The 20,251-nt window shown below is 37.5% G+C and overlaps 1 protein-coding gene across 4 annotated transcripts in view; it reads left to right on the forward strand.

Annotated features, from left to right (window-relative positions):
- LOC119554758 overlaps positions 1-20,251 on the forward strand; it is a 120,437-nt gene that overhangs the window by 51,332 nt on the left and 48,854 nt on the right. The window contains exon 1 of one of the 4 annotated variants that reach the window (XM_037865789.1): positions 6,897-7,185. The exons of the other annotated variants lie outside the window; for them this stretch is intronic. Coding sequence (XP_037721717.1) covers positions 7,143-7,185 — 43 coding nt within the window. The 5' untranslated portion in view covers positions 6,897-7,142. Of the gene's footprint in view, positions 1-6,896; positions 7,186-20,251 lie in introns of those variants that run through there. 4 annotated transcript variants of the gene reach the window in all.

Below are 20,251 nucleotides of genomic sequence, written 5' to 3' on the forward strand. Positions count from 1 at the left end.
CCAAAAGATTCTGTTTTTTTAAAGAAATAAATAGGAATGTATTCTTTAAAGTGTCTTAGGGAACACAGAAACCAAACGCTAAAATTAAAATATGTATATAGTCATATTTTGTTTCAGGAATATTTTATTAAGCTCCCAAAAATAGTCTTACTTCTTATTAAAATACTTTCATATAAGATTAATCTTTTGAAATTATAGAATTATTTTAGCTTACAAAAATATTTTATATATTTATATATGTTTTTATTTGTACTTTCCATTAAGTTTTTAAGCAGTCTGTTTATCTACCCACCGTGCTGGCACTTCCATACTTTCAACAAATCGCTTCGCATTCTTCTGTTTTTATTTATTTATTTTTTGTTTTCGTTTCGCCTCCTATCTGTATCTCTAATGCCCGGCAATTGTTGCCACTTCTTCCTCGTAGTTGGGCAGCGCTTTTCATTTCTTTTTTGGGGAGAGTCAGGGCCCCAGCTATGTGATACCCCCTTTGGAGTAGGTCCCTCCGTTCATTGTCCATTATGCAGCATTATTTGATGATGCTGCAGCTGCCTTGGAAACTCTCTTCCAGGCTGCCCTTTTGCATTGACCGGCAACAAACACATAAATTGCATTTGTCGGTTTGTTGTCGTTTTCATAAATAAGATAAAGATAAACGACCAAGTTGCATATTATTTGTAATTGCATTTCTTCCCGCGTTGCATCTCCGGCTGGACAGTTGGCCATAGATATGGCACTGCGAAATGTTTTGCAGCATTCTGAATTTATTATTGACCAGCGCGAATCACTAATGGGGGAAAAGAAACTGAAGATATTTTTAATAAGATCCATGGCAGCAAAAGGAAGTTGGAATAACTTAGATGGTGGAAATGGTTAGTGGGAAATGGGAATAGTTATAAGCAGAAGAGCTGGCGAATCATTGATACACGACTGATAGATCGGTCTGAAATATTGCAGATTATAATATAAAAATGCTAAATGCTAAAATGCTAAGTATTATACACCCATTTCGTTTCCCATTTATTGTTTTTAGAACATGCAATTTAGAAACGATTCTCTTTCATTTACCCTCTACCTGTGCCAATTGGAACTATAAATCGCATATTCATTTTACGACATTTTTTGCACAGGGCTGAGTCAATGATTCAACAATTTGTTGGCGTTTCTCGATCCGTGGACATTGGGCGATAACAAAAGGCAGCAAATATAAACCAGCTACACCTAGACACATGGATGTATAGCTTCCTATACCAATGAATACAATATCACCCAACCCTACAAATATTGCAATAGTAGGGATACTCTTTGGATTGGTACAATACATAGCGCATCCTTAAGACACTTAAAATATGTTGAACATTACTGATAGTAATTTTAAAATAATTTCAAAACACAAATAATTTTAAACTACGAATTTATACATATTTAAATTATTTTCACTAATTAAAATACATCAAAGAGATCTTCATGTCTTGAATTCTTTTAAACATTTTCTAGTTTTTGATATCTCAACTTTACGGCTTCGAATATGGATTAATTTAAATGTCATTTGGTTTCAAAATTGTATTTAATTTTCCCAGAGCAATGCCGCTTCGGTTTTCCTCAACCACAAGGCTTCCTTTCCATTTTTGCAAACTGTTTGCAAAATGCCTTTTGTTGACTTGACTGAGTGGAGTTGCTCGGTGTGCTGTGTTTTGTGTATTTACCGCGTTGTTGTGGACTTTTAGCGTGGGCTAAAAAAACAAAAATAACAAGGGCAACAGGAACAACACAACGAGAGCGACAAGAATCGACGGCGCCGTTGCCGCTTTATTATGAATTATGGCCACGTTGACAGTTTAGGACCAGACGAGGGCGTGGAAAACTTGACAGATGCGCTCTCAGAATCTAGGGAATGGGAATCCAGAAACCATGGATTCTGCAGAGAACCGGGCAGAATGGCAGAAAATCTCGCGAATAAAGACCTATTCCTGGTATCGGCCACGAGCACTGGCGTGGCTCTATTTCTTATTAATAATGTGATAAAACTGTCAGACGACCAACTGAGCCGAGACCCGAAGATTTCCATTCGTTGCCTTTTGTGTAAACTCTCGCAATCCATTCCACTAAATTAAGCAATTAATTTCCCATTTATATAAGCCGACAACTACAACTTTAACTATAAATTATTTTTTTTCGCATATCTCATTTGGTTGCTGTATTTTTTCCGAGTGGTCGGAGATTAAGCTAAAAAAGAGTTATGCCCATTGCTGTCACAGCGAATTATGATGGCTGAGCAGAAAGAAAACAGACAAAAAGTAGTTATACATTTTTGGAATAAAATTGAAAACTGAAAATCACTCAATTATGTCCAAGCACTTTGTGACCTAATCGAATGTGACTTGTGACGCATGCCAGAAAAGGAATTTAGATAAAATAAATAAAATAAAATTTGTTCAGAAAACGAAAGTGATTTAGGTTTAAATGAATTTCTTTGTAAGAAAAAGATACATACATATGTACCAAATTATTTAATCTATTTTATGTATATTGAAAATTTGTTAAACATGTTCCAATAATATTATAAGTCATCTAATCACCACTTCCTTTAACTCTCTTTCTTTTTAGGTGAGCTAAGAATCGTTTTTTGTGCTATAATATGTGTTAAGTTCTCCTTTGGTGGTATTTATATCACAAATTGGGTAAGTCTGATGACCTCCAGAGCTATTAGTTCGTTTTACTCTCTTCTCACTTCCTAATTACATTCGAGTCTCAGAAAATATTAAATGCAATTTCATTCTCATCATTTCCGAAACGAAAACACTCCTTTCCTTCTTTTCACTAACCAAAAAACCTAATTGATATTACGCAACGTTCATTGACTTTAGAAATTTCTTGGGTAACCTTAAGTACATAAACCTTCGAACACATATTTACTTGTGGTCACCGACTTGTCTCTCCCATGTATGAATTTTTTCACTTGTATTATTAGTTGGACCTCGTATTAAGCGGCTCTTTGTGCGAGTTTATTGGCCAGGGGAGCCGGTATATAAGACCTGTAATGTAATCGCATTAGTGGGGCTTTATTGCCGTCTTCTTTCCAATGCCAAATTAGCCATGAATGAGTCGATGGCATAGAAGAAAAAGCTGACTACGAAAAAATAGATTTCATTTAGACACGATCATTGCCCATAATAATATGAAGAATATCTGGAAATTAAGAAGCGGGAACGATCTTAGTAATGGCAGAGAACCAGAAGTTGACGGGTCTACAAAATATAAGCTGATAAGAGTCAGAAAACCTGTAGAATTGACAACTGATGGAGATTGCGAAGATGGAAGACAGTATTCAATAGTAGTCATAGAAATGAGAAATGAAAATAATTTATTTAAGAAGAATGATTTAAAAATTAGAACAACCAGTTTATTTTGATTACTGGCAGAGTTTTCACACCTATCAGCCTTCCATATTATTTTTCTCCATTTTGAAATAATGTCACAAATTGAATTAAATGAAAACCATTTCTGAAAATGTTAAAAAAATTTATTATTTTTATACACAAAGGCTTTTAATTATTTGTTAACTCTAATTAAACCATTCAACTTTGCAAGGCTTGGAATTCCGTGAGTCGAAAGCAAAAAGAACAAACCCCAAATGAAAATTCAATAATAATCACAATAAATATCCATATAATTGAGTAAATAAACTGAATCAAGTAGAGTGAACGAAATCTCAATGAGTGATGAAGGTCAGAATGCTTTAGGCATTCCAAAACGAAACCGAAATTGAAATTGGAATCGAAATTGTATCGATTGGTTTGCGGCTGTCGCCAATGAATTCTCGAGCCTCTCAACGCAATTAAATGCCAATTGAAATTTTTCGTCGCTGCCTCTTTTTGGTGGCTTACAAATTGAAATTAATGATTGGGAATCTTAAATAATTTATTTTAATTGTGTGACAAATTTGAGCGAACTTGTTTGATTAATTTTCCTTTATTGATTTGCTGGCTAATCTGCCGGCCATGGCGAGATTCCATAATTTTTATTTTTAAGCGATGATGTTGAATGGCTTTTTCTGCGTGACTTTTTCTCTCTTTCTCGCTTCCCATAATTTTTGGGGCGTATTTCGTTACCGAAACCGCAGTTCAATGATCGCATTTAATGGTTTTTGTATGCGAAAATAAGTAGATTTTGTACTCTATAGATGGATCGCACTCATTCGCACACAAAAGTTTTGTCTGTGGCCCGCGCGAAGCTTTCTTTTGTTTGGGTTTCGTTGGATTTTGTTTTCTTTTTGCTTGCCTTTTGAAAACTGCTACAGAAATTCGTGAAATGTTTTTCTATGACCATTAAAGTCAAGAAACAGTCCGACGGAGGGGGATATATTTGTTGTGGTCCATCCACTTCAAGTCGAGTGGCAATGGGCACAAGGCAAATTGTTGAGTGCTAAAATATGGAAGTATTATGTAATTAAGAATGGTCTCAAGAGATGGGGATAATAAGTAGATTACAATTTGATTATCTTTTTGGGGTAATACGTCATCAAAGCACTTAAGAACTTCAACCATTCTTTGGTAGAAGTTTATACATTTGTATATTTTTATCTCCATAAGAAAGTTTGTTTGTTAATATTAAAACTAATTAAATATATTTGTATAAATATAATATATAATAGTTTTATTTTAGTCATTATGTTACCTGTTGTAAGTGTGGCTAAAAAGATACCGTGACAGCCATCTCATAGGCGTAAAACCCGACACTTTGCCTATAAAGTTCCCATGCTGGAACATAAAAAGATACAAGATCTACAGCATGCTGAATTAAAGGAACGCCCCCTACCGAAAACCTAATCAAGTTCAACAAACTTCCAGATTGATTCCTCCCCTCGTCGCCACTGAAAAACAAATCAAACTGGTAACTGACTTTGCAGATCTCGCCACGCATATATCCCTGGCCGAAAATCAAATTGGGTCAAAGTTTGCAGCCGAAGCAATTTATTTTGCTCCTACTGACAAAATATTTTGTTCTGGTAGCAGAATGAGCGGTTGAAAAAACCGAAACGAACAAATTTACATGCCAAACCTGTGTTTTGGCCTCCGTGCTGAAGAAGATTTACAACTCGATAGATAAAGATCTCAATTTACCTATGAATATGTTCTCACGCTTTATGGTTCTCTGTTGTTTTTGGCATTCTCTCGTGTTTTTATTTTGGTTGAGATGTCAAGTTGAAGCTCGTCTCAAGCCAACAACTTTGTTGCCCCATTCTAAGGGCATTAAAAATGGAAAACGTTCTCGGGTAGTATCGGTTTTTATTGGTTATAATGCAACTATCAAATCTCGGTTTATGGCTTATAGCACATTTACTCCGAGGATCGCATCGGTTTCTTCACTTTTACGACCGTTTTGGGGGCTGGGCCAAGGGCTAATTTTTATGGCTTTTGATGGCTCGTTTACACGCAACGACAACGATCTGATTATTGATTTCGAATGTCATCGACAATCGCCTCTTATCTCGTTTTATGTGTCAACTTTTACATACCCTCTAGTCCTCTTTGCATAATTGGATGAAAAAGGCATCTCAGGTTGAAGGGGAAAAATCGTTTAAAATGTGGGCGATCTCAAGCGTACTTACACGGTAGTTATTGGTTATTAAGTGCGGATGTTTAAGCATTTTGTTTATGGATCGTACTTACGAAGGAACAAAATAGTTGGGAGGGGGAAACATTGTGAAGTGTGTAAAGTTCTCAATTGCCTTGTATCATAAAGTTTTAAGGTGCACTTTGCTGACCAACAGATTAATATATTACTTGCAAAGATGCGGGCTCCAAAATAATCATTAACATATTGGTTGATAATTGATTTTCGCAAATTGACGTTTAAATGTCAGTAGCATGAAAATCAATCACAAAGAGATCAGCAACATAACAAGGTCATGTGTCCAAAATATTAAACAAATTAATTTGTATTAAATGTCAAAACAGAGTATTCATCCGACATTTAATACAAATTAATTGTTGGGTGGTATTATGAAAAAGTTTTTAGGCATTTTGAAAAAAAGGAGAAGTGTTAATAAGGTTCAGACAGTAATGAATGTGGGAAATAAAATGTATAAATAATATCTTGCTTCTTGAAAAATCTATGGTTTGGACTTTTGTCATTATATGGTTAATAACCAATTAGGAAATTGCACTATGAAGACCCATCCCTCAATGCAAGCCTCAAGATCACAACCTCGATCCAAGTTCACTGCCAATCCGTTGCAAGTCGAACTTGTTTGAGCCGAACTACCTGCAACGGCTTTGCTTCGAACCTCTCTTAGCCTATCTTCTCTCCCGAAGACTCTCTTCCGCGGGAGCTCTTAAGTCCGAAGACTTTGTAACGCCGAGTGCCGAACCACTCCAACTATGGACAATGGAAACAAGTTCTTCTTTGGGGCCCCTGACTCCCCTAGCTCCCCGATTCTCCCCCTCCTCTTTCTTCTGATCTTGCATTTGTTTTTGTTGCTTTTAGCCAGTTTTGTTTACCTTATGCCTCGTTGAAGATCTTGGCTATTTTTTGTTGCGTTTTTTTCGCGATTCGTTCGCTGCAAAAAGTTCTCTCAACTTGATTTTGCTCTTGATGTGAGACAGTGCTGGAGAAAGAGAGGGGAGAAGCCAGGAGAATTGGGGGCCGGGAGGGTGATGGGGACAGAGAGCCAAACAAGTTGCAGTTGCTCGATTCTCGATACGATTCTCGGGACCAACAGACTCCTACACGAGGTCTCGCCTCTTCGATCCCCAGATATAACATTTTTTCCACTCTTCTTCTTCTCCCTCGGCTGCTAGTTTTTTCTTCTTACTTTTTTTTTTTGCAAGCAGCAGGAAGTTCAATTTTCAGTTCAGTTCAATTTTGCACGTCATCTCAAGCGGTCCAAGCGGCGTTCGTAACTCGATTTCAACTCAAGACTTCGGACTTTTGCCTAAACCAGAAACAGACCACTGAAACTCTGTTTTTTTCAACGACTCTTTTGTGTGGCGCGGGTGTAGCTGAAAGTGGAAAAAATAGTTACGAAAATAACCGCAGAAATTAACAAAACAGGTCCTTAACAATGAACTGTTCGTTTTTGTGAAGTTTAACCCTCTACAAAGTGAAGTTTTTATAATAATACCTAGTAAAGACCAGCCAACATGTATCGCCTACAGAGACGAGCTGCTTTGATAGCCAAACAAGGTAGTAATATCTGTTTTTATTTTTATTTATTGGTGAACTAAATAGTTTAAGCCTTAACGCATTTAGTCAAGATCATCAGGTGGTCTTACGTACTGGGTGCAATTATTGAAGCAGCTAAAAATTACAAATTCTGTTATTCTGATTATTTCAAATAATTTATTTTTTCTTTTGAGTGATGTTTTCGATTTTTTTACATTAACCTCAATATTGAAAAACATACCTACATACTTTAAGCAATTTATATTTGTTAGATGTATATATTTTATTTTTATAAATTAGTTTGAAATAAAAAAGATTAAAAAATTTGATAGTTTACACAATAAAATAAGATCAAGAAATTGTGATAGAAATCATAGTAAAATACTCCCACCATTTTTTGGTCTTAAATTACAACAAATAATTTCTAAGTAATCGCTAGTTTGCACTTTGTCATCGCCTTTGACTCATCGGGGTAGCAGAAAAAAAGTATTGAATGTTGACATTACTCATACGCAACGTTGGGCGGGAAGGGGGTAAGGCTTATTTAAGCCTTTGCGGTTACACGAATATAAATCTTAGGCTTTTGCGGTTTGTAGAAATGTGTTAGGGATTGGTGGGGCCGATATAAGTGTTATGTGAGGTGAGTCCTTCGATGAGGTAATTAAGGTAAATAAAGCTACAAGTTGGTTCAATAAAAATGTCAAATATTTAAGGGGTCGTTTGTGCATTTGTCCCATTTTTTCCCCAATTTAAGCCCTTTGACAATTGCTGGATGGGATCTTTTAACTTTCATCACCGCAAGTTGCGAAATGAAAAAGCCTGCAACTGGGTCACCTTCCTAGAAAGAAAGACAATACCTGCAGAAAAAAAAAAAATAAAACCCAAAACACGAAATCGCAATCATTTTACTTTTGATTATAAACAAAATAAAATGGAAAGAAGCCGGAGAAAGAGGATAAAATTATTTCTAGCCACTAATCGCTGGATGAAGTCGACCTAGAAAGGCCTTAGCCCAGCCGCAGAAGATCATCTTCTTTCTATTTCATTCGTTTGGACATGAGAAGCCATGGAAAGGGACAGGAACCCCCTGGACGACAAAGTGAAAGAAAATGTCTGAGGTTTTCCTCAGCACGATTCGGCCAGCATATAATTTGAAGATTTAGAGAGTCGCGTTAGTCAAGATCGCATTTTGCATGCCAAATGCTGGGCACAATTTGTCCTCATGCAGATCCCAAAATCCAAAACCGAAACCAAAACAAAAACCAAAACCAAACCAAATCCGAACCAAGTTCAAAGTCGTGCCCAAAAAACCCTCGCCCCTCTCATTCTCGAGAACTTTCCGCACTTCACTCTATATCTCCATCCAAAGAAGGTCATGGACAGATTTTTAGGCTCCCTGCAACTCTTCTCGCTTCGGGTCCACTGCCGTCTGGTTTTGGCCAATTGACTGCAGAGATTTATTATGGAAATCTATAAAAAATATGGCCATAGATTGGCATACATTCCCTCATGGACGGGGACCCCGGCTCTGATAGCTTTATAATATTTATCTACCTTTCTAAATCTGTCCTAATTAGGATTCGATTCTGCCGGGTATTCGATAAATTCTTCTGGTCTCGATTCCGCTTTTGTTTTAACTTCATTTGGACAGCATTGCAACAAGTCAATGCGGAAATATTTTGATAGGATTGCCACGCACAATGGAGGTTCTGAGAAAAACCCAATCAATCGGTTTATTTTTCAAAAACAATGATGCATAAAAACATCTTAATATATTTTAATAAAGTTTTTATAACTATAATAGTAATGAATGGTACATTTTTCAGAATTTTAATTGAAATTTTAATTTTGATTGCCCGAATATGTATTAAAGCAATATCAATCATGTAAAATGTAATAGAATGCAAAGTAAATATTTTTATAGAAATAATGATGATGGGAAAGACTGCACCTAAATGAAAAAAATTATAAGTAATGAGTACCATAAAAGAAAATTGCCAGCAATTTCTAACGTTTTTATCTCAGCTTTCCAAGCCCATGAACATCGGTTATGCATTCAACAACTGATAGAAGGCATATCCCCCCGCTTCGATTGATTTTATTGTCCAGTAGTCGCTGTCTGTGTCTTTTTCCCTAGCCAAATTCCCTCTGCCCGTTGGCTACCGACGATTCTAACTGTAAAATTACAAACTTGTGCCCCTCCCCAGCACCCTACCGCCCCCTTTTCCTTTGAGCCAAGAGTCTGGCTGATTCTCATTTAATGCATTTCCTTAAGACGACAACGTCGACGAAGACCAGCACTGGACATCGGACACTGGACGGTGGACAGTGGACACTTGACTGGACTCTATGGACAGTGAACACTGGACAGCGCGTACCGGACTTGTGTCAGCTAAATTATTTCCACGGCTCGATTCGATTCCTCAGCTCGTTGGGGCTCTTTTATGGCCAACTTGCACGCATCTGTCAGTCTAGAGAAGATCCCCCGCCCGCCGCCTTTTTTTATGACCTCTGCCAGCGGCCAAGTTATCTCCCAACCAACTACACTGGGAAAAAATATGGCAACTTTCAAATTAAAATTTTTTTCATATTATTTGCAAGTAGCTTTTTTAATTACAATTTTAAAGCCTTTCGAAAATCTTTTTCTTTTGGAACTGATTTTTCAACTTTAACTAAGTTTAAAAATTAAAAACATAAAAATCCATTTTATGTCTCGAAATGTGTATACTTAAAAATTGTTCTATAGCTAAGACCGTCATCAGAATTTCCGAATGAGATATTTTATTCTTTAACGAATATGAATCAAACAATATTACATATTGCTTCTTCAAAGAACATCTTTAAAAAATTGAAACTTTGAGGTTATAGTATTTTTTATATGTAGGACTAGTTTACTTTTTGCTCTGTTTTTAAGACCAGGTTTCTTTTAGGTATTTTTTGGTACAGTGTAGTCAAGGCAAGAGCAGGACAGCAACGGCTTTTACCGTAATACTTTGGAGCTGTTCTCTAACGATGCGCTGCTCAACGGTTGTTTTCCCTTTCTGGCCAGTATCCGAAAATAGCAAATATACCCAGAAAGAGACGGGAACATCCAGCTAGAGGGAGACGGACGATGCGCATGCGTGACTGCCCAATGTCTCCGCTGCTGCTTCTTCTTTATCTCGGGTGAAAAAGTCTTCCTGTTTCGGTCTCTTCTTCATCTGCATTTTATGGCTCTCTTTACTGCTGCCTCTTTTTCACTCCTTCCCCATCGCCGCACTCTGTTGCAGTTAATCAATTATAACGACTCTTGATTTCCTTCCTGATCTAGATCAAGATTTCAGTTGCCTGTTTCTTCATTTACTCCGGGGTTTATGTGGGTTCACATGTTGCATGTGTGGGGACTTTACAGTTCTCCGCACATTAAGTCATTTGGCTATCTTGGGGATCTCTCCTCGCAGGTCTCGTCTCATTTATTCGGCTTATTCTTGGTGATTCCTGATGTTATTAAGTCATTTCGAGTGCTTGATTTGTTGATGGCTCTATCACTTCCATTCTTTTTTTAGGAGTTTGCATATTGCAATTGCACTTTAATTGAGTTTTATGGTGGAAGTGGGGTGAATAAAGTGAGACTCATTAACGGTTGTGGTCATATTTCAAATCGGCAGGGACTGCATTAATTTTATTGTTAGTATACATTATTTACCAATTTAAAAACTAACACTTTTTTTAAAGACTAGATAACAGGGGAAAATATAACTATAAATAAAAACATCTTATACATTTTTAGCATTTACAAAATTTTGATAGGGCTTAAAGTTTGAACTTAAAACCATTTTTTTGTGTCTCATATTTTTTGATCTATTGCCTATAATATTTTTGTAACTGAATAAATAACTCTCTTAATAAGTTCATTACAAAAATAAAAAATTCGGAAAATATTTTACTTTTGCAATTTTAAGTTGCCTTTGTACCATGAAATTTCTTTAATCTTTCCTTTATATGTAGTTGTTTTGATTACGTAGCATTTGTCATGGATACAACTAGGATGGCTTAATAATTTCCCCTTCCCTGCAGACATTTGATAGCCCATGCAAATGTTGACAAATGACCCAACATAAAGTTCCTCCAACATCCAGGGTCTTCTCTTTTTTCCTTATCGACTTTGCAGTCGAGGCATTGAACATTTTCAATGCACTTGGCAAATAAAGGAAAATTTTTGTTTGTTTGAAATGTTTGTCAGCTTGTTGCAAAAGATTGCGAAAGAGGGAAAAGTATCGTTCTGTGGGATTTTCTCGGAAAATGATGAGTGTGTTGTCTAACAAGTTGCTGCTATTGCCATAACGGTTTCCGTTGCTGTTATGTAAACTTTTGCTGAACTTCTGCCAAATTAATTAACGCCGTGAAAGGTGCAGGCCATAAAAAAATGGACGGGAATTACAAAAAGATAAAAATGCAATGAAAATAGAACTTGGGATTATATCCGTGGCACATTTCCCGCCGTTTGGGGTTTATTTCATGTTTAAGTGGATAAGCCGAATGAAATTTAAAACCAAGACCAAGGCAACATATTTTGAACGAATATACAGATCTTAAAATTGCATAGGAAATTTCTTTTTTTTAAATAATTAGAAAAATAAATAATATTTCCCTAGATAAACCATTTATTTTAAAATATATTATTGCACTTCAAAAATAAATTACATTTTAAGATTATTTTACAGTTTTATTGGCGTCTTTTATCTTAGATTCTAATAAAGGACGCCTTGAAGCTTATACAAAAAAGGCTGCCTACTGACCACTCTCTAATAAAAGGCAATTTAGAAAAATTGCAATTGCAACGAAGCAAACTTCCTTATACAAAAGGAAAAACAAAGCAAACACATTCAGCCGAGGCTCGAGCCCCATTTAATGAGATTCCTTGGGGGCGCCAGACTGAACTGGTCCCTGGCATTACAGAGATGGACAAACAGATGCTGGAGATAAAGCCGAGAAGGAGGCTTTCCAGTAGCCTGGGAGAATCTCGACTCGTAATTATTAACTTACGGCATATTAATTTATTATTTGCTATTTAATGTGGCCAGCCCCCAAAAGGCCCTCCTCCACTCCATCCTCCAGACGCCTACCTCCTAGTATTTTGCTGCCAGGCTGCGGGCCAAGTTCGCTTTTTTGACATTTGATGTATTTATGTGGTCTGGAGGAGCCGGCTTCTTCGCTTTCCTGCTCGCTGTGAGCGATTTGTGGGAAACTGTCCTGTCATGTGTTGAGTCCGTCTGGCATTCGCTTTTCTCTATTTTGATTGAGTGATTTATTCGGAAATTGTTGTTCTCGCAAAAAGGTATAATTAAATGGGCATAATGATGCCAAAGGGAAAGGCCTACGCACATCCAGAAGAGGTTTTGCGGCCGGGGAGGGGGATTGATTTAGCAGGGATTGGATGGAGCGGTGGGTTTCAGCAGGTGCTCCTTTCGGAAATTGCCCGTCCTGGTAATGGAATCAGATTGACGTGGCTTAATATTAGTGGGAAAATAATGGTTTGAAAGTGTTTTTCAGGGAACCAAAGAAAATGATTGAAAATTTAAGTGTGTGAAATCTTGTAAACATTCAAAAAGGGATATGAAAGTTATTAACAAAATGGTATCAAAAAAGCAACATCCTTAATTGCATAATCTTGCACCGGTAGCGATCTTTAATCCGAAACTCTCCATCACCTGCTGTACACCTGTCTAGCTCCCCTTTTTACAATCTTTCCCGCTTATAAGTATTTATGTTTTCGTTCTAGTGGCGAAATACATACGTATATCGGGATAAATAAATAAAAAAGAAATGATTTCTTTGTTTACACACACATAAGGAAGTTATCGAGTGGTCAAATGTGCTATAAATAAATGCATTTAGCTTGGGGTTTTCCTGTAGCCACTGGGCTCCCACCCCCCTGCGTCCGCCTCCTTTCTACCATTTTTCTCGGCTTTTCTTGGTTCTCTCTTGCGATTCTCAACTTTTTATTTATTTTTTTTAACTCTAAGAATTGTTTTTAGCCTGGCTTCCGGCGACATAAAACTGCCGTTTGTTCTGTTTTTTCCTCCCCCTCCCTCGCCCACCTCGTCTGCTATTCTTGTCTAACAGAAAGAGAGGAAAGAAGCGCGAAGAAAGAGAGGGGAGAAGGCAGAAGAAAGAGAGGGAGCGCGTCCCAGAGCAGCTGCCCATTGGCGGTTGCTCCGCTTGAATAATCCAACTTTGGCTTGGACTTCTTAAGCTCTATCTGCTTCTTCCCCTGGAAGATAGCTTCCTCTTCTTCTTCTTAGCCGTCTTGCAGTGATTTCTTCCCTGCTTCTTCTTCTTCTTCTGGGGGCTTTGGTCATCTACAAGTTGTGCGATTTCGAGTTTTGTTTTGAAAGTAATTCGTCTGTAGGATAGCCATGTTCCCATTATTATGGATTTCGGACGAGGGGAAAAATGTGGTGAACGGCGGAGGGGGCAGAGGTCCAAGTTCAACCCACCCACATTTTATTGTTATCGCTAACAATGGCCAAGACCAACAGAAATAAAAGAGGCAAGGGCAAGAGTCGCAGAAGTGTAGCACAGCTGCTGTCTGAATCTTTTTTAAGCTTCAGTTCCAAAGACTCGGGTAATGGAGACCTAAAATTGCAGAAGGGGGTTCCCCAGTGGGACATATGGCTTGTGGGGTCCAGAGATCAAAATCGTTAGCTATTTGTATTTACTTAAATTACCTCAATTGAGACTTTATTCGCTATTTTCAGATTTCGTTTGTGCATCTCGTTTTATAATAGTTACATATACCAGCTTTAAAGTTAGTATTTAAAGATATACAAATTTAAAAAGATTGTGTCTTAGTGAGGCCTATAATATAATCTAAGATTTGATTATTTTCAATTGTAGTTTTTAGCCTGCTGCTTATATCATATATCTTAAATACACATATGTATATTCAGGAACATCGCATTATTTTATCTAAAAATGTTAAAAACATTTAGATTTCATTGTTTCCAAAAAAAAAGATCAGAGTATCTAAATTATTCTTAGTCTACGATAAACTTATCCCCCGAACCCAGATGCCCAACCCTAGGATAGCGCATCCAGCTCACTCACTTCAAGATAAAAGCAAATAAAAAAGCTATAGACAAAGAGGAAAAAGCCCAGGCCACGGCTATGGCGAAAAAAATTGCATAAAATGCCAGAGGCAAGCAAAATGCAGGCCGCGACTGCGCTGCTCTCCAGAATGCTGCAGAATCGGATTCAGAATCAGTCGGTGCATTGAACCCCGCGGTCTGGGCCTGGTCCACAATTCCATTCCACTGCACGCAAAACTAGAAACGTTCCTCTGCCAGCGATCGAAATATATACACACGGACATATGGTGGGGCGATCGGGGGTTTAAGGGGTATAAGGGGTACTGGGGATATCAGGGGACCGAAGCTATAGACATCGGACGGACTTTCGCACGAATGCACAGGCCAGCGTGTGTTCCAGCTGTTGTGACTGCCACAGTGATCAGTCGCTAACCGGAACCACTATTCATAAGACACTTTTAAGAATGATCATTAAGTTTAATAGTGACTATAGTGAGCTAAATATTTAAACGAAGCTTGTTCTGTTTTTCTTAAATTTTCCTTAGATTTTAAGGAATATTCCAAGTTCAATTTTTAATTTGTTAAAAAAGTCCTTTAAACTGAAACAAATCAATGCTGTTCTGATATTCATTGCAACCTTCAGTTTTTTTTTTTCCAAAATGTTATTTCACGAAAATTATTCATTTCACATATTGTTTAAAATAGTACTTAACAGTACATACTTCATAATGGGTCAGTACTGTACTTGGGGTTGACTCAGCCAGCGATTAGAAGCCTAAAAGGAAGTAATGTTGCAGAAAATGCAAAAACCAGCGAACGCGAGCGGGAACGAGATGGAGAGACAGTTAGAGCGAGAGATCCGATTGCCGCTGCGCCTGCGTGGAAGAACTGGACTGTCCCCGTCTCTTTCCGACCAGCTCAGTCCCTCTCTTTCTGCTACGTACGCCTGGCGATTTTTTATGATGACTAAAATTGAAAAACGAAGCTGCGGTAAAAGCTCAAGAGCCCCCTCTACGCCCCTTTCTGGGTTATTATTGTTGTGGTCTTGGGGTCTCTTGGCGTGTGTGTAATTATCCAAGGACGCCGCTGAGTAATGAAACGACCTTGAGTGCAGCTACACACACACACACACACAGGCACACCTTAGTATATCCAGGTGTATATGGGCTTTGGGCGTGATTTTTTCTCGATTTTCTTGGACCTTACATTGGCAGCAAACTCATTTGTTACACATGGACAAAAGAATAGAACAGAACTTTAAAAAGTATATAAAAACTGATATGCCCAACAATTTGTCAGCGTCACAAGGCGCGGGGGCGGAAGGGGACGGGGTGATCTGCAATGGACAAAAGAGAACGCCCACCGCAAAAACACCGAACCACTCCGAAATGGTAAGGAAATAAAAGAAAAGAATCGGAGAAAAGAACAAAACCTGCAAGAATCGAAATGAATGTGGAAACGTTTGTATTTGTCTGGCTGCAGATCTTTGAGCCGAAGTAATCGATCTTGGCTGAGATATGCCAACTGAGTTATGAGCACAGAGCTATTTTTGGATAGCTTTTAGTTTTCTTAAACGATTATGATCGGTATTGAAGCAGAAATTACAGAATGTTTTATTCTAGGAGAAAATTTTTTAGAACAAGACTAATGTTCTTATAATCATTAATTTACGGTATGTACAGAGCTATCTAAGTAATTTATCTTCTTAAAAATAAACATATTTTTTAGGCAGTAGAGTTTTTTTCCATGTCGTTTGGTTAATTAGAATTTTATTTTAAATTTGTGCTAATGTTTATTTTGTTTTGATTCCTAACCACCTATTCCTACCTCCCAGATCCAAAAGTTTGCTTGATAATACATTATTTTAAAAATTTTGATAAAGTTCTATCAAGAATAAAAGATGCTTCAAATTTCTGAAGAGTGCACTGTATTATTCTTTCCTTTACGTATCTTATCCCGCCCCATCATCATCATCATGCCATCGACTGGGACTAGGCATTCAACTAATCAGCCACAGAGCAAAAATTATTGCCATTTTTTACGCGCTGCTTCAAACGCGGCAGAAAGCGCAGCCACCAACAAACAATGAACTTACAGAATTTCTACACTGAGAAAAATAAATTAACTTGAAAATTTTTATTTCAACATTATCGATAAAGGGTCGCCTGAGCTCCTTTTTCTAATGAGATCTTAGATACTTTATTGAAATGTTTTAAGGAGAAGCACTAATAAGTTCAACGATCACAGATCAGTGATTAAATAACAATTTTTTTAACAAATATCCTTGAGAATAAAACTTTTTGAGAAGACATGTTCCAATCGAATTGTTTAACTCTAATGTTATAAAGTTGAAATAACAACCTTACATTTGCTATTGCATTTTTTATTTTTTGCATGGTGTATCTGTTGTTGTTTTCGTTGTTATTATCGGAGGTTGCTGTTGTTTTGTTGCTGGCATGCCAACAGGCTATCCACCATTAGGCCATAATCATCATCACACACGCCTTGGCCAAGGCCAGAAACCTAAGCCCCGAACCCCAAACCCCGGACCCCGATCCACTCCTCGAGGAGTGCCAAATGCCTTTTGTCTATGAAGAGGGATAGGATTTCTGGAGACGAGGGGTCGGGGACCGGATTGAAGGTAACTATTTTTAAGTATAGGTTTCGGTTTCATTGTTGCATTTCTTTTTGCGTTTATGAAATTAATGAACAGCTCGGCCGATCCTCCTTGGCTCCCTCTTCATTCTGGTAAACAGATTGTGGAGGCCGGGGAAAAAAAGCTAAGACGGTTGCATCATTTTCGCAGACTCTCTTGTTGTTGCCCATTTATTGACCCGCATTTGCTCGGCCTTTGCGCATGCGCAATTTGTTCAGACCCTCGGGCCCATCAAGTTTATACAATTGAAATGTAAACAGCGTCATCACTCCGCACATTCCATTTGCCCCTTATTTTTGGATACTTCACTCATTTGCATGTGTTGATCGCTGCTTCCTTTTTCGCACATTTATTTATTTATTTGCCTTGCAATTATCCCACCATCAAAGAAACATGAGCAGCTCTCAGTTTTATTTTCAATTTTCATCGCTCAAGTGATCGTTTTTAATGACATATTTACTCACGCTTGGTTTTTTTCTGTCTCATTTCAGGTATGTGTGAAATTAAATGTTTGGATATTTATGGAGACTTGACTCTTGCCCATGGAAAGTGAGTCACCCATATGAAATTGAAATTTGTTTACATTAGTCATTTTAAAATACAAAAAAATCATATAACTCATCTCCTTTCAAATTGTCAATCGATATTAGACTGATCTTTTTTAGTATTATAATTCAAGTATACGAAGTGTATCATAGAAAACGCCCAATTCATATTATAAACAATCCTACTTACTACGTTAGTTTTAATTGAGTTTCTGGAATTTTGTATAACAAATCAAATCGGCCATAAAAACTGTCGACTTTGATCAGTAAATTTCCTATAAAAATGGATTAAGATCGTTGCCAATCAGAAGTTAACCTTCGCAAAAGATCAGTATCGTAAAAACGACATCATTAATAACTGGCTATCGATCATATTTTCCAAGTCCCATGTTCCCACCCGTAGATGGCGCCACAAAAGATTTATGTGTATCTTCAACTCTTGAACTTTTACGCGAAAATTTAGCTGTCTGTCGATTTGCAGAGATCCATGGAGGTGGACAGGGATTTTGGCGATCATTGGATGTGTTCGGATTTTGTTGCGGTAATTAGTGGGATTAATTGGTTTCGTGTTCGGCCCAGACCTCACCTAGTAACCTCCATAAAACAATTAGAATCGACATAAAAGCTGGCATTTCATTCCCCAGCGGAGGAACCAGAAATGAGTCAAGTCGAGTCAAGTTAAAAGTGGCAGTAGAGGTGGGCTCCCAATTTGGTTGCAAGTCCAACTTGGTTCCAGTTTCCCATTGGGTTTGCTGTCAAATTGCAGCGGCTGCTACTGAGATTGTGGGCGTGACGACAGCCCACACTGACATCCAGTTGGAAATATGGAAAAAGAGAAAAAATACAAATAGCAAAATGAAAAATGAAAAGACCTAACCTAAAGCCAATAAGTGGCATTAGCCAAATGTGGTAAAACCATTTGGCAACTTGTTAATAAGCAATTGCACCGCACAAATCAGATGGAAGGTGCGTTTCGCAAAGGCAAAGCGACCCGAGGTGAAAAAAACTTGTATTCAAATTAATTTTAAAATTTTATTTGATATAATATTATATATTTATTTTAAATATTTTAAAGAATTAATAAAAGCTACACACAAATTCCGTATTTTTCAAAATCGTAAACTACAGATTAATGTGTAAGAGACTCAGAGAAAATCTCTTAATTGTACCACCCCCTTAAATACAGCAATTCTTTGCAAAGAAGTAGATTACTTAGAAATCTTATCACTGGCCTTTGTTATTTATGAAACCCACTGTAAGTGCTCACATAGATATGTGTGAGATTTTCCATCGACAAACAGCGAATTTCCCACAATCGTTTTCTTAGGTGTGTTTTGATTTTAACTATTTCCTTTTTTTTCTACCATTTGTCTGCGCTTCACTGACCACAAAGAAACCGAACCGAACCCAACCCAAACTCCAATCCAAACCCAAATCCGAACACAAATCCATAACACCGAACCCCATATGCAAATATGCAAATTCTGCGGGGGGCTAACCAAGATAAGTGTGACAGCTGAGCGACGATTTGTTGAGAAATTATGGACAGTAGTCGGCCGTCGCGAACAAATAACAATAAATTCATCTGTGGGCTGGGAAGCAGGAAGCCTCATTTTTTGTTGCTTTTTTGGTGGGGTCCTGTAACGCCCACTCCTGCTACTGCCACTCCCACTCCACTGCACGCCCACTGCCACGCCCCCAGCGGGACGTAATGATGTGCAAGACTAACTGCATTAGAAAGTCAAAGATTAAAGCTTAATGCATGTGGAAAGTGCAGGGGAAAATCCAGCGATACTCGAGCTTTATGCCGGATTCAGAAAATATATTAAAGGTGCAGAAAATGGAAGGAAAGGATGAGAAATGAGGGGATGGTTATTCGAATATGATAATCAAAATGTGTGGGGCGTTACTACTTCTAATATATAAATATATTATATGCACTCCCGCTCCAAAAATCTTAGACTTACTGAAACTGAATTTTTTATAAAAGCTCAGATGGTCTCTACTATCTAAAAACATTTATAATTATATTTTATATCTTAAAATAAATAAATCAGTCTCAGAACTATTTGCCTTTCATATTTTGTCGCATAGACTATAGTTCCCACCAACATTAGATAAGCTCCCACAGAGCCGAAAAAAAACGAAAGAAACTTGTTCAGCCAAAATACAATTGATTAGCCTCGGGATTTCGACTTTAATTTAAAACAACATTTCAATTTCCACCAACACTGACAGCTATCTCAATTGCCTCCCCGCTGCAGCAGTTGATATGCCATTTAGCTAACAACCGACTGTCAAAATATGCTTATTTATTGTAATAATAATTCATTTGATTAACTTGCAATGAAAAAAGCGCAGCGGAGCCGAAAAACAACAAGCTAAACTCCCCATTAGCCTTTCTAAACCGTGGCCAGCCCACAACCCACAACCCAATCCCCCTCGCAACTCCGCCATTAAATAAAAAACGCTCACGTTTAAGATGTCCGAAAAAAATAGAGAGCGACTCCAATTGAACACCACCAGTTGACTACTGTGTGGAAAACAGCCAGATATTGATGGGCGAAATGAGCTATACGAAATGGTTACAAAGCCATAAAGGTTCCAAGTTAACTGCTGAATAAATAGATTTGCATGCGGATTTAGTTAGTTAGCTATTAAAAACCTTTATGCACCCAATTTATTTATAGCTTGATTTAAACCAGTTTAGAAATATCAAATCATATCAAAATCATATAAATTTTCTATTGATGTTAGCCCTTTTCTACACACTTGCAGATTTATGTCTTTCATAAATGATAATAAATATTTTGAGC

This window comes from Drosophila subpulchrella, chromosome 3L (assembly GCF_014743375.2).
Source record: "Drosophila subpulchrella strain 33 F10 #4 breed RU33 chromosome 3L, RU_Dsub_v1.1 Primary Assembly, whole genome shotgun sequence".
Lineage (NCBI taxonomy): Eukaryota > Metazoa > Arthropoda > Insecta > Diptera > Drosophilidae > Drosophila > Drosophila subpulchrella.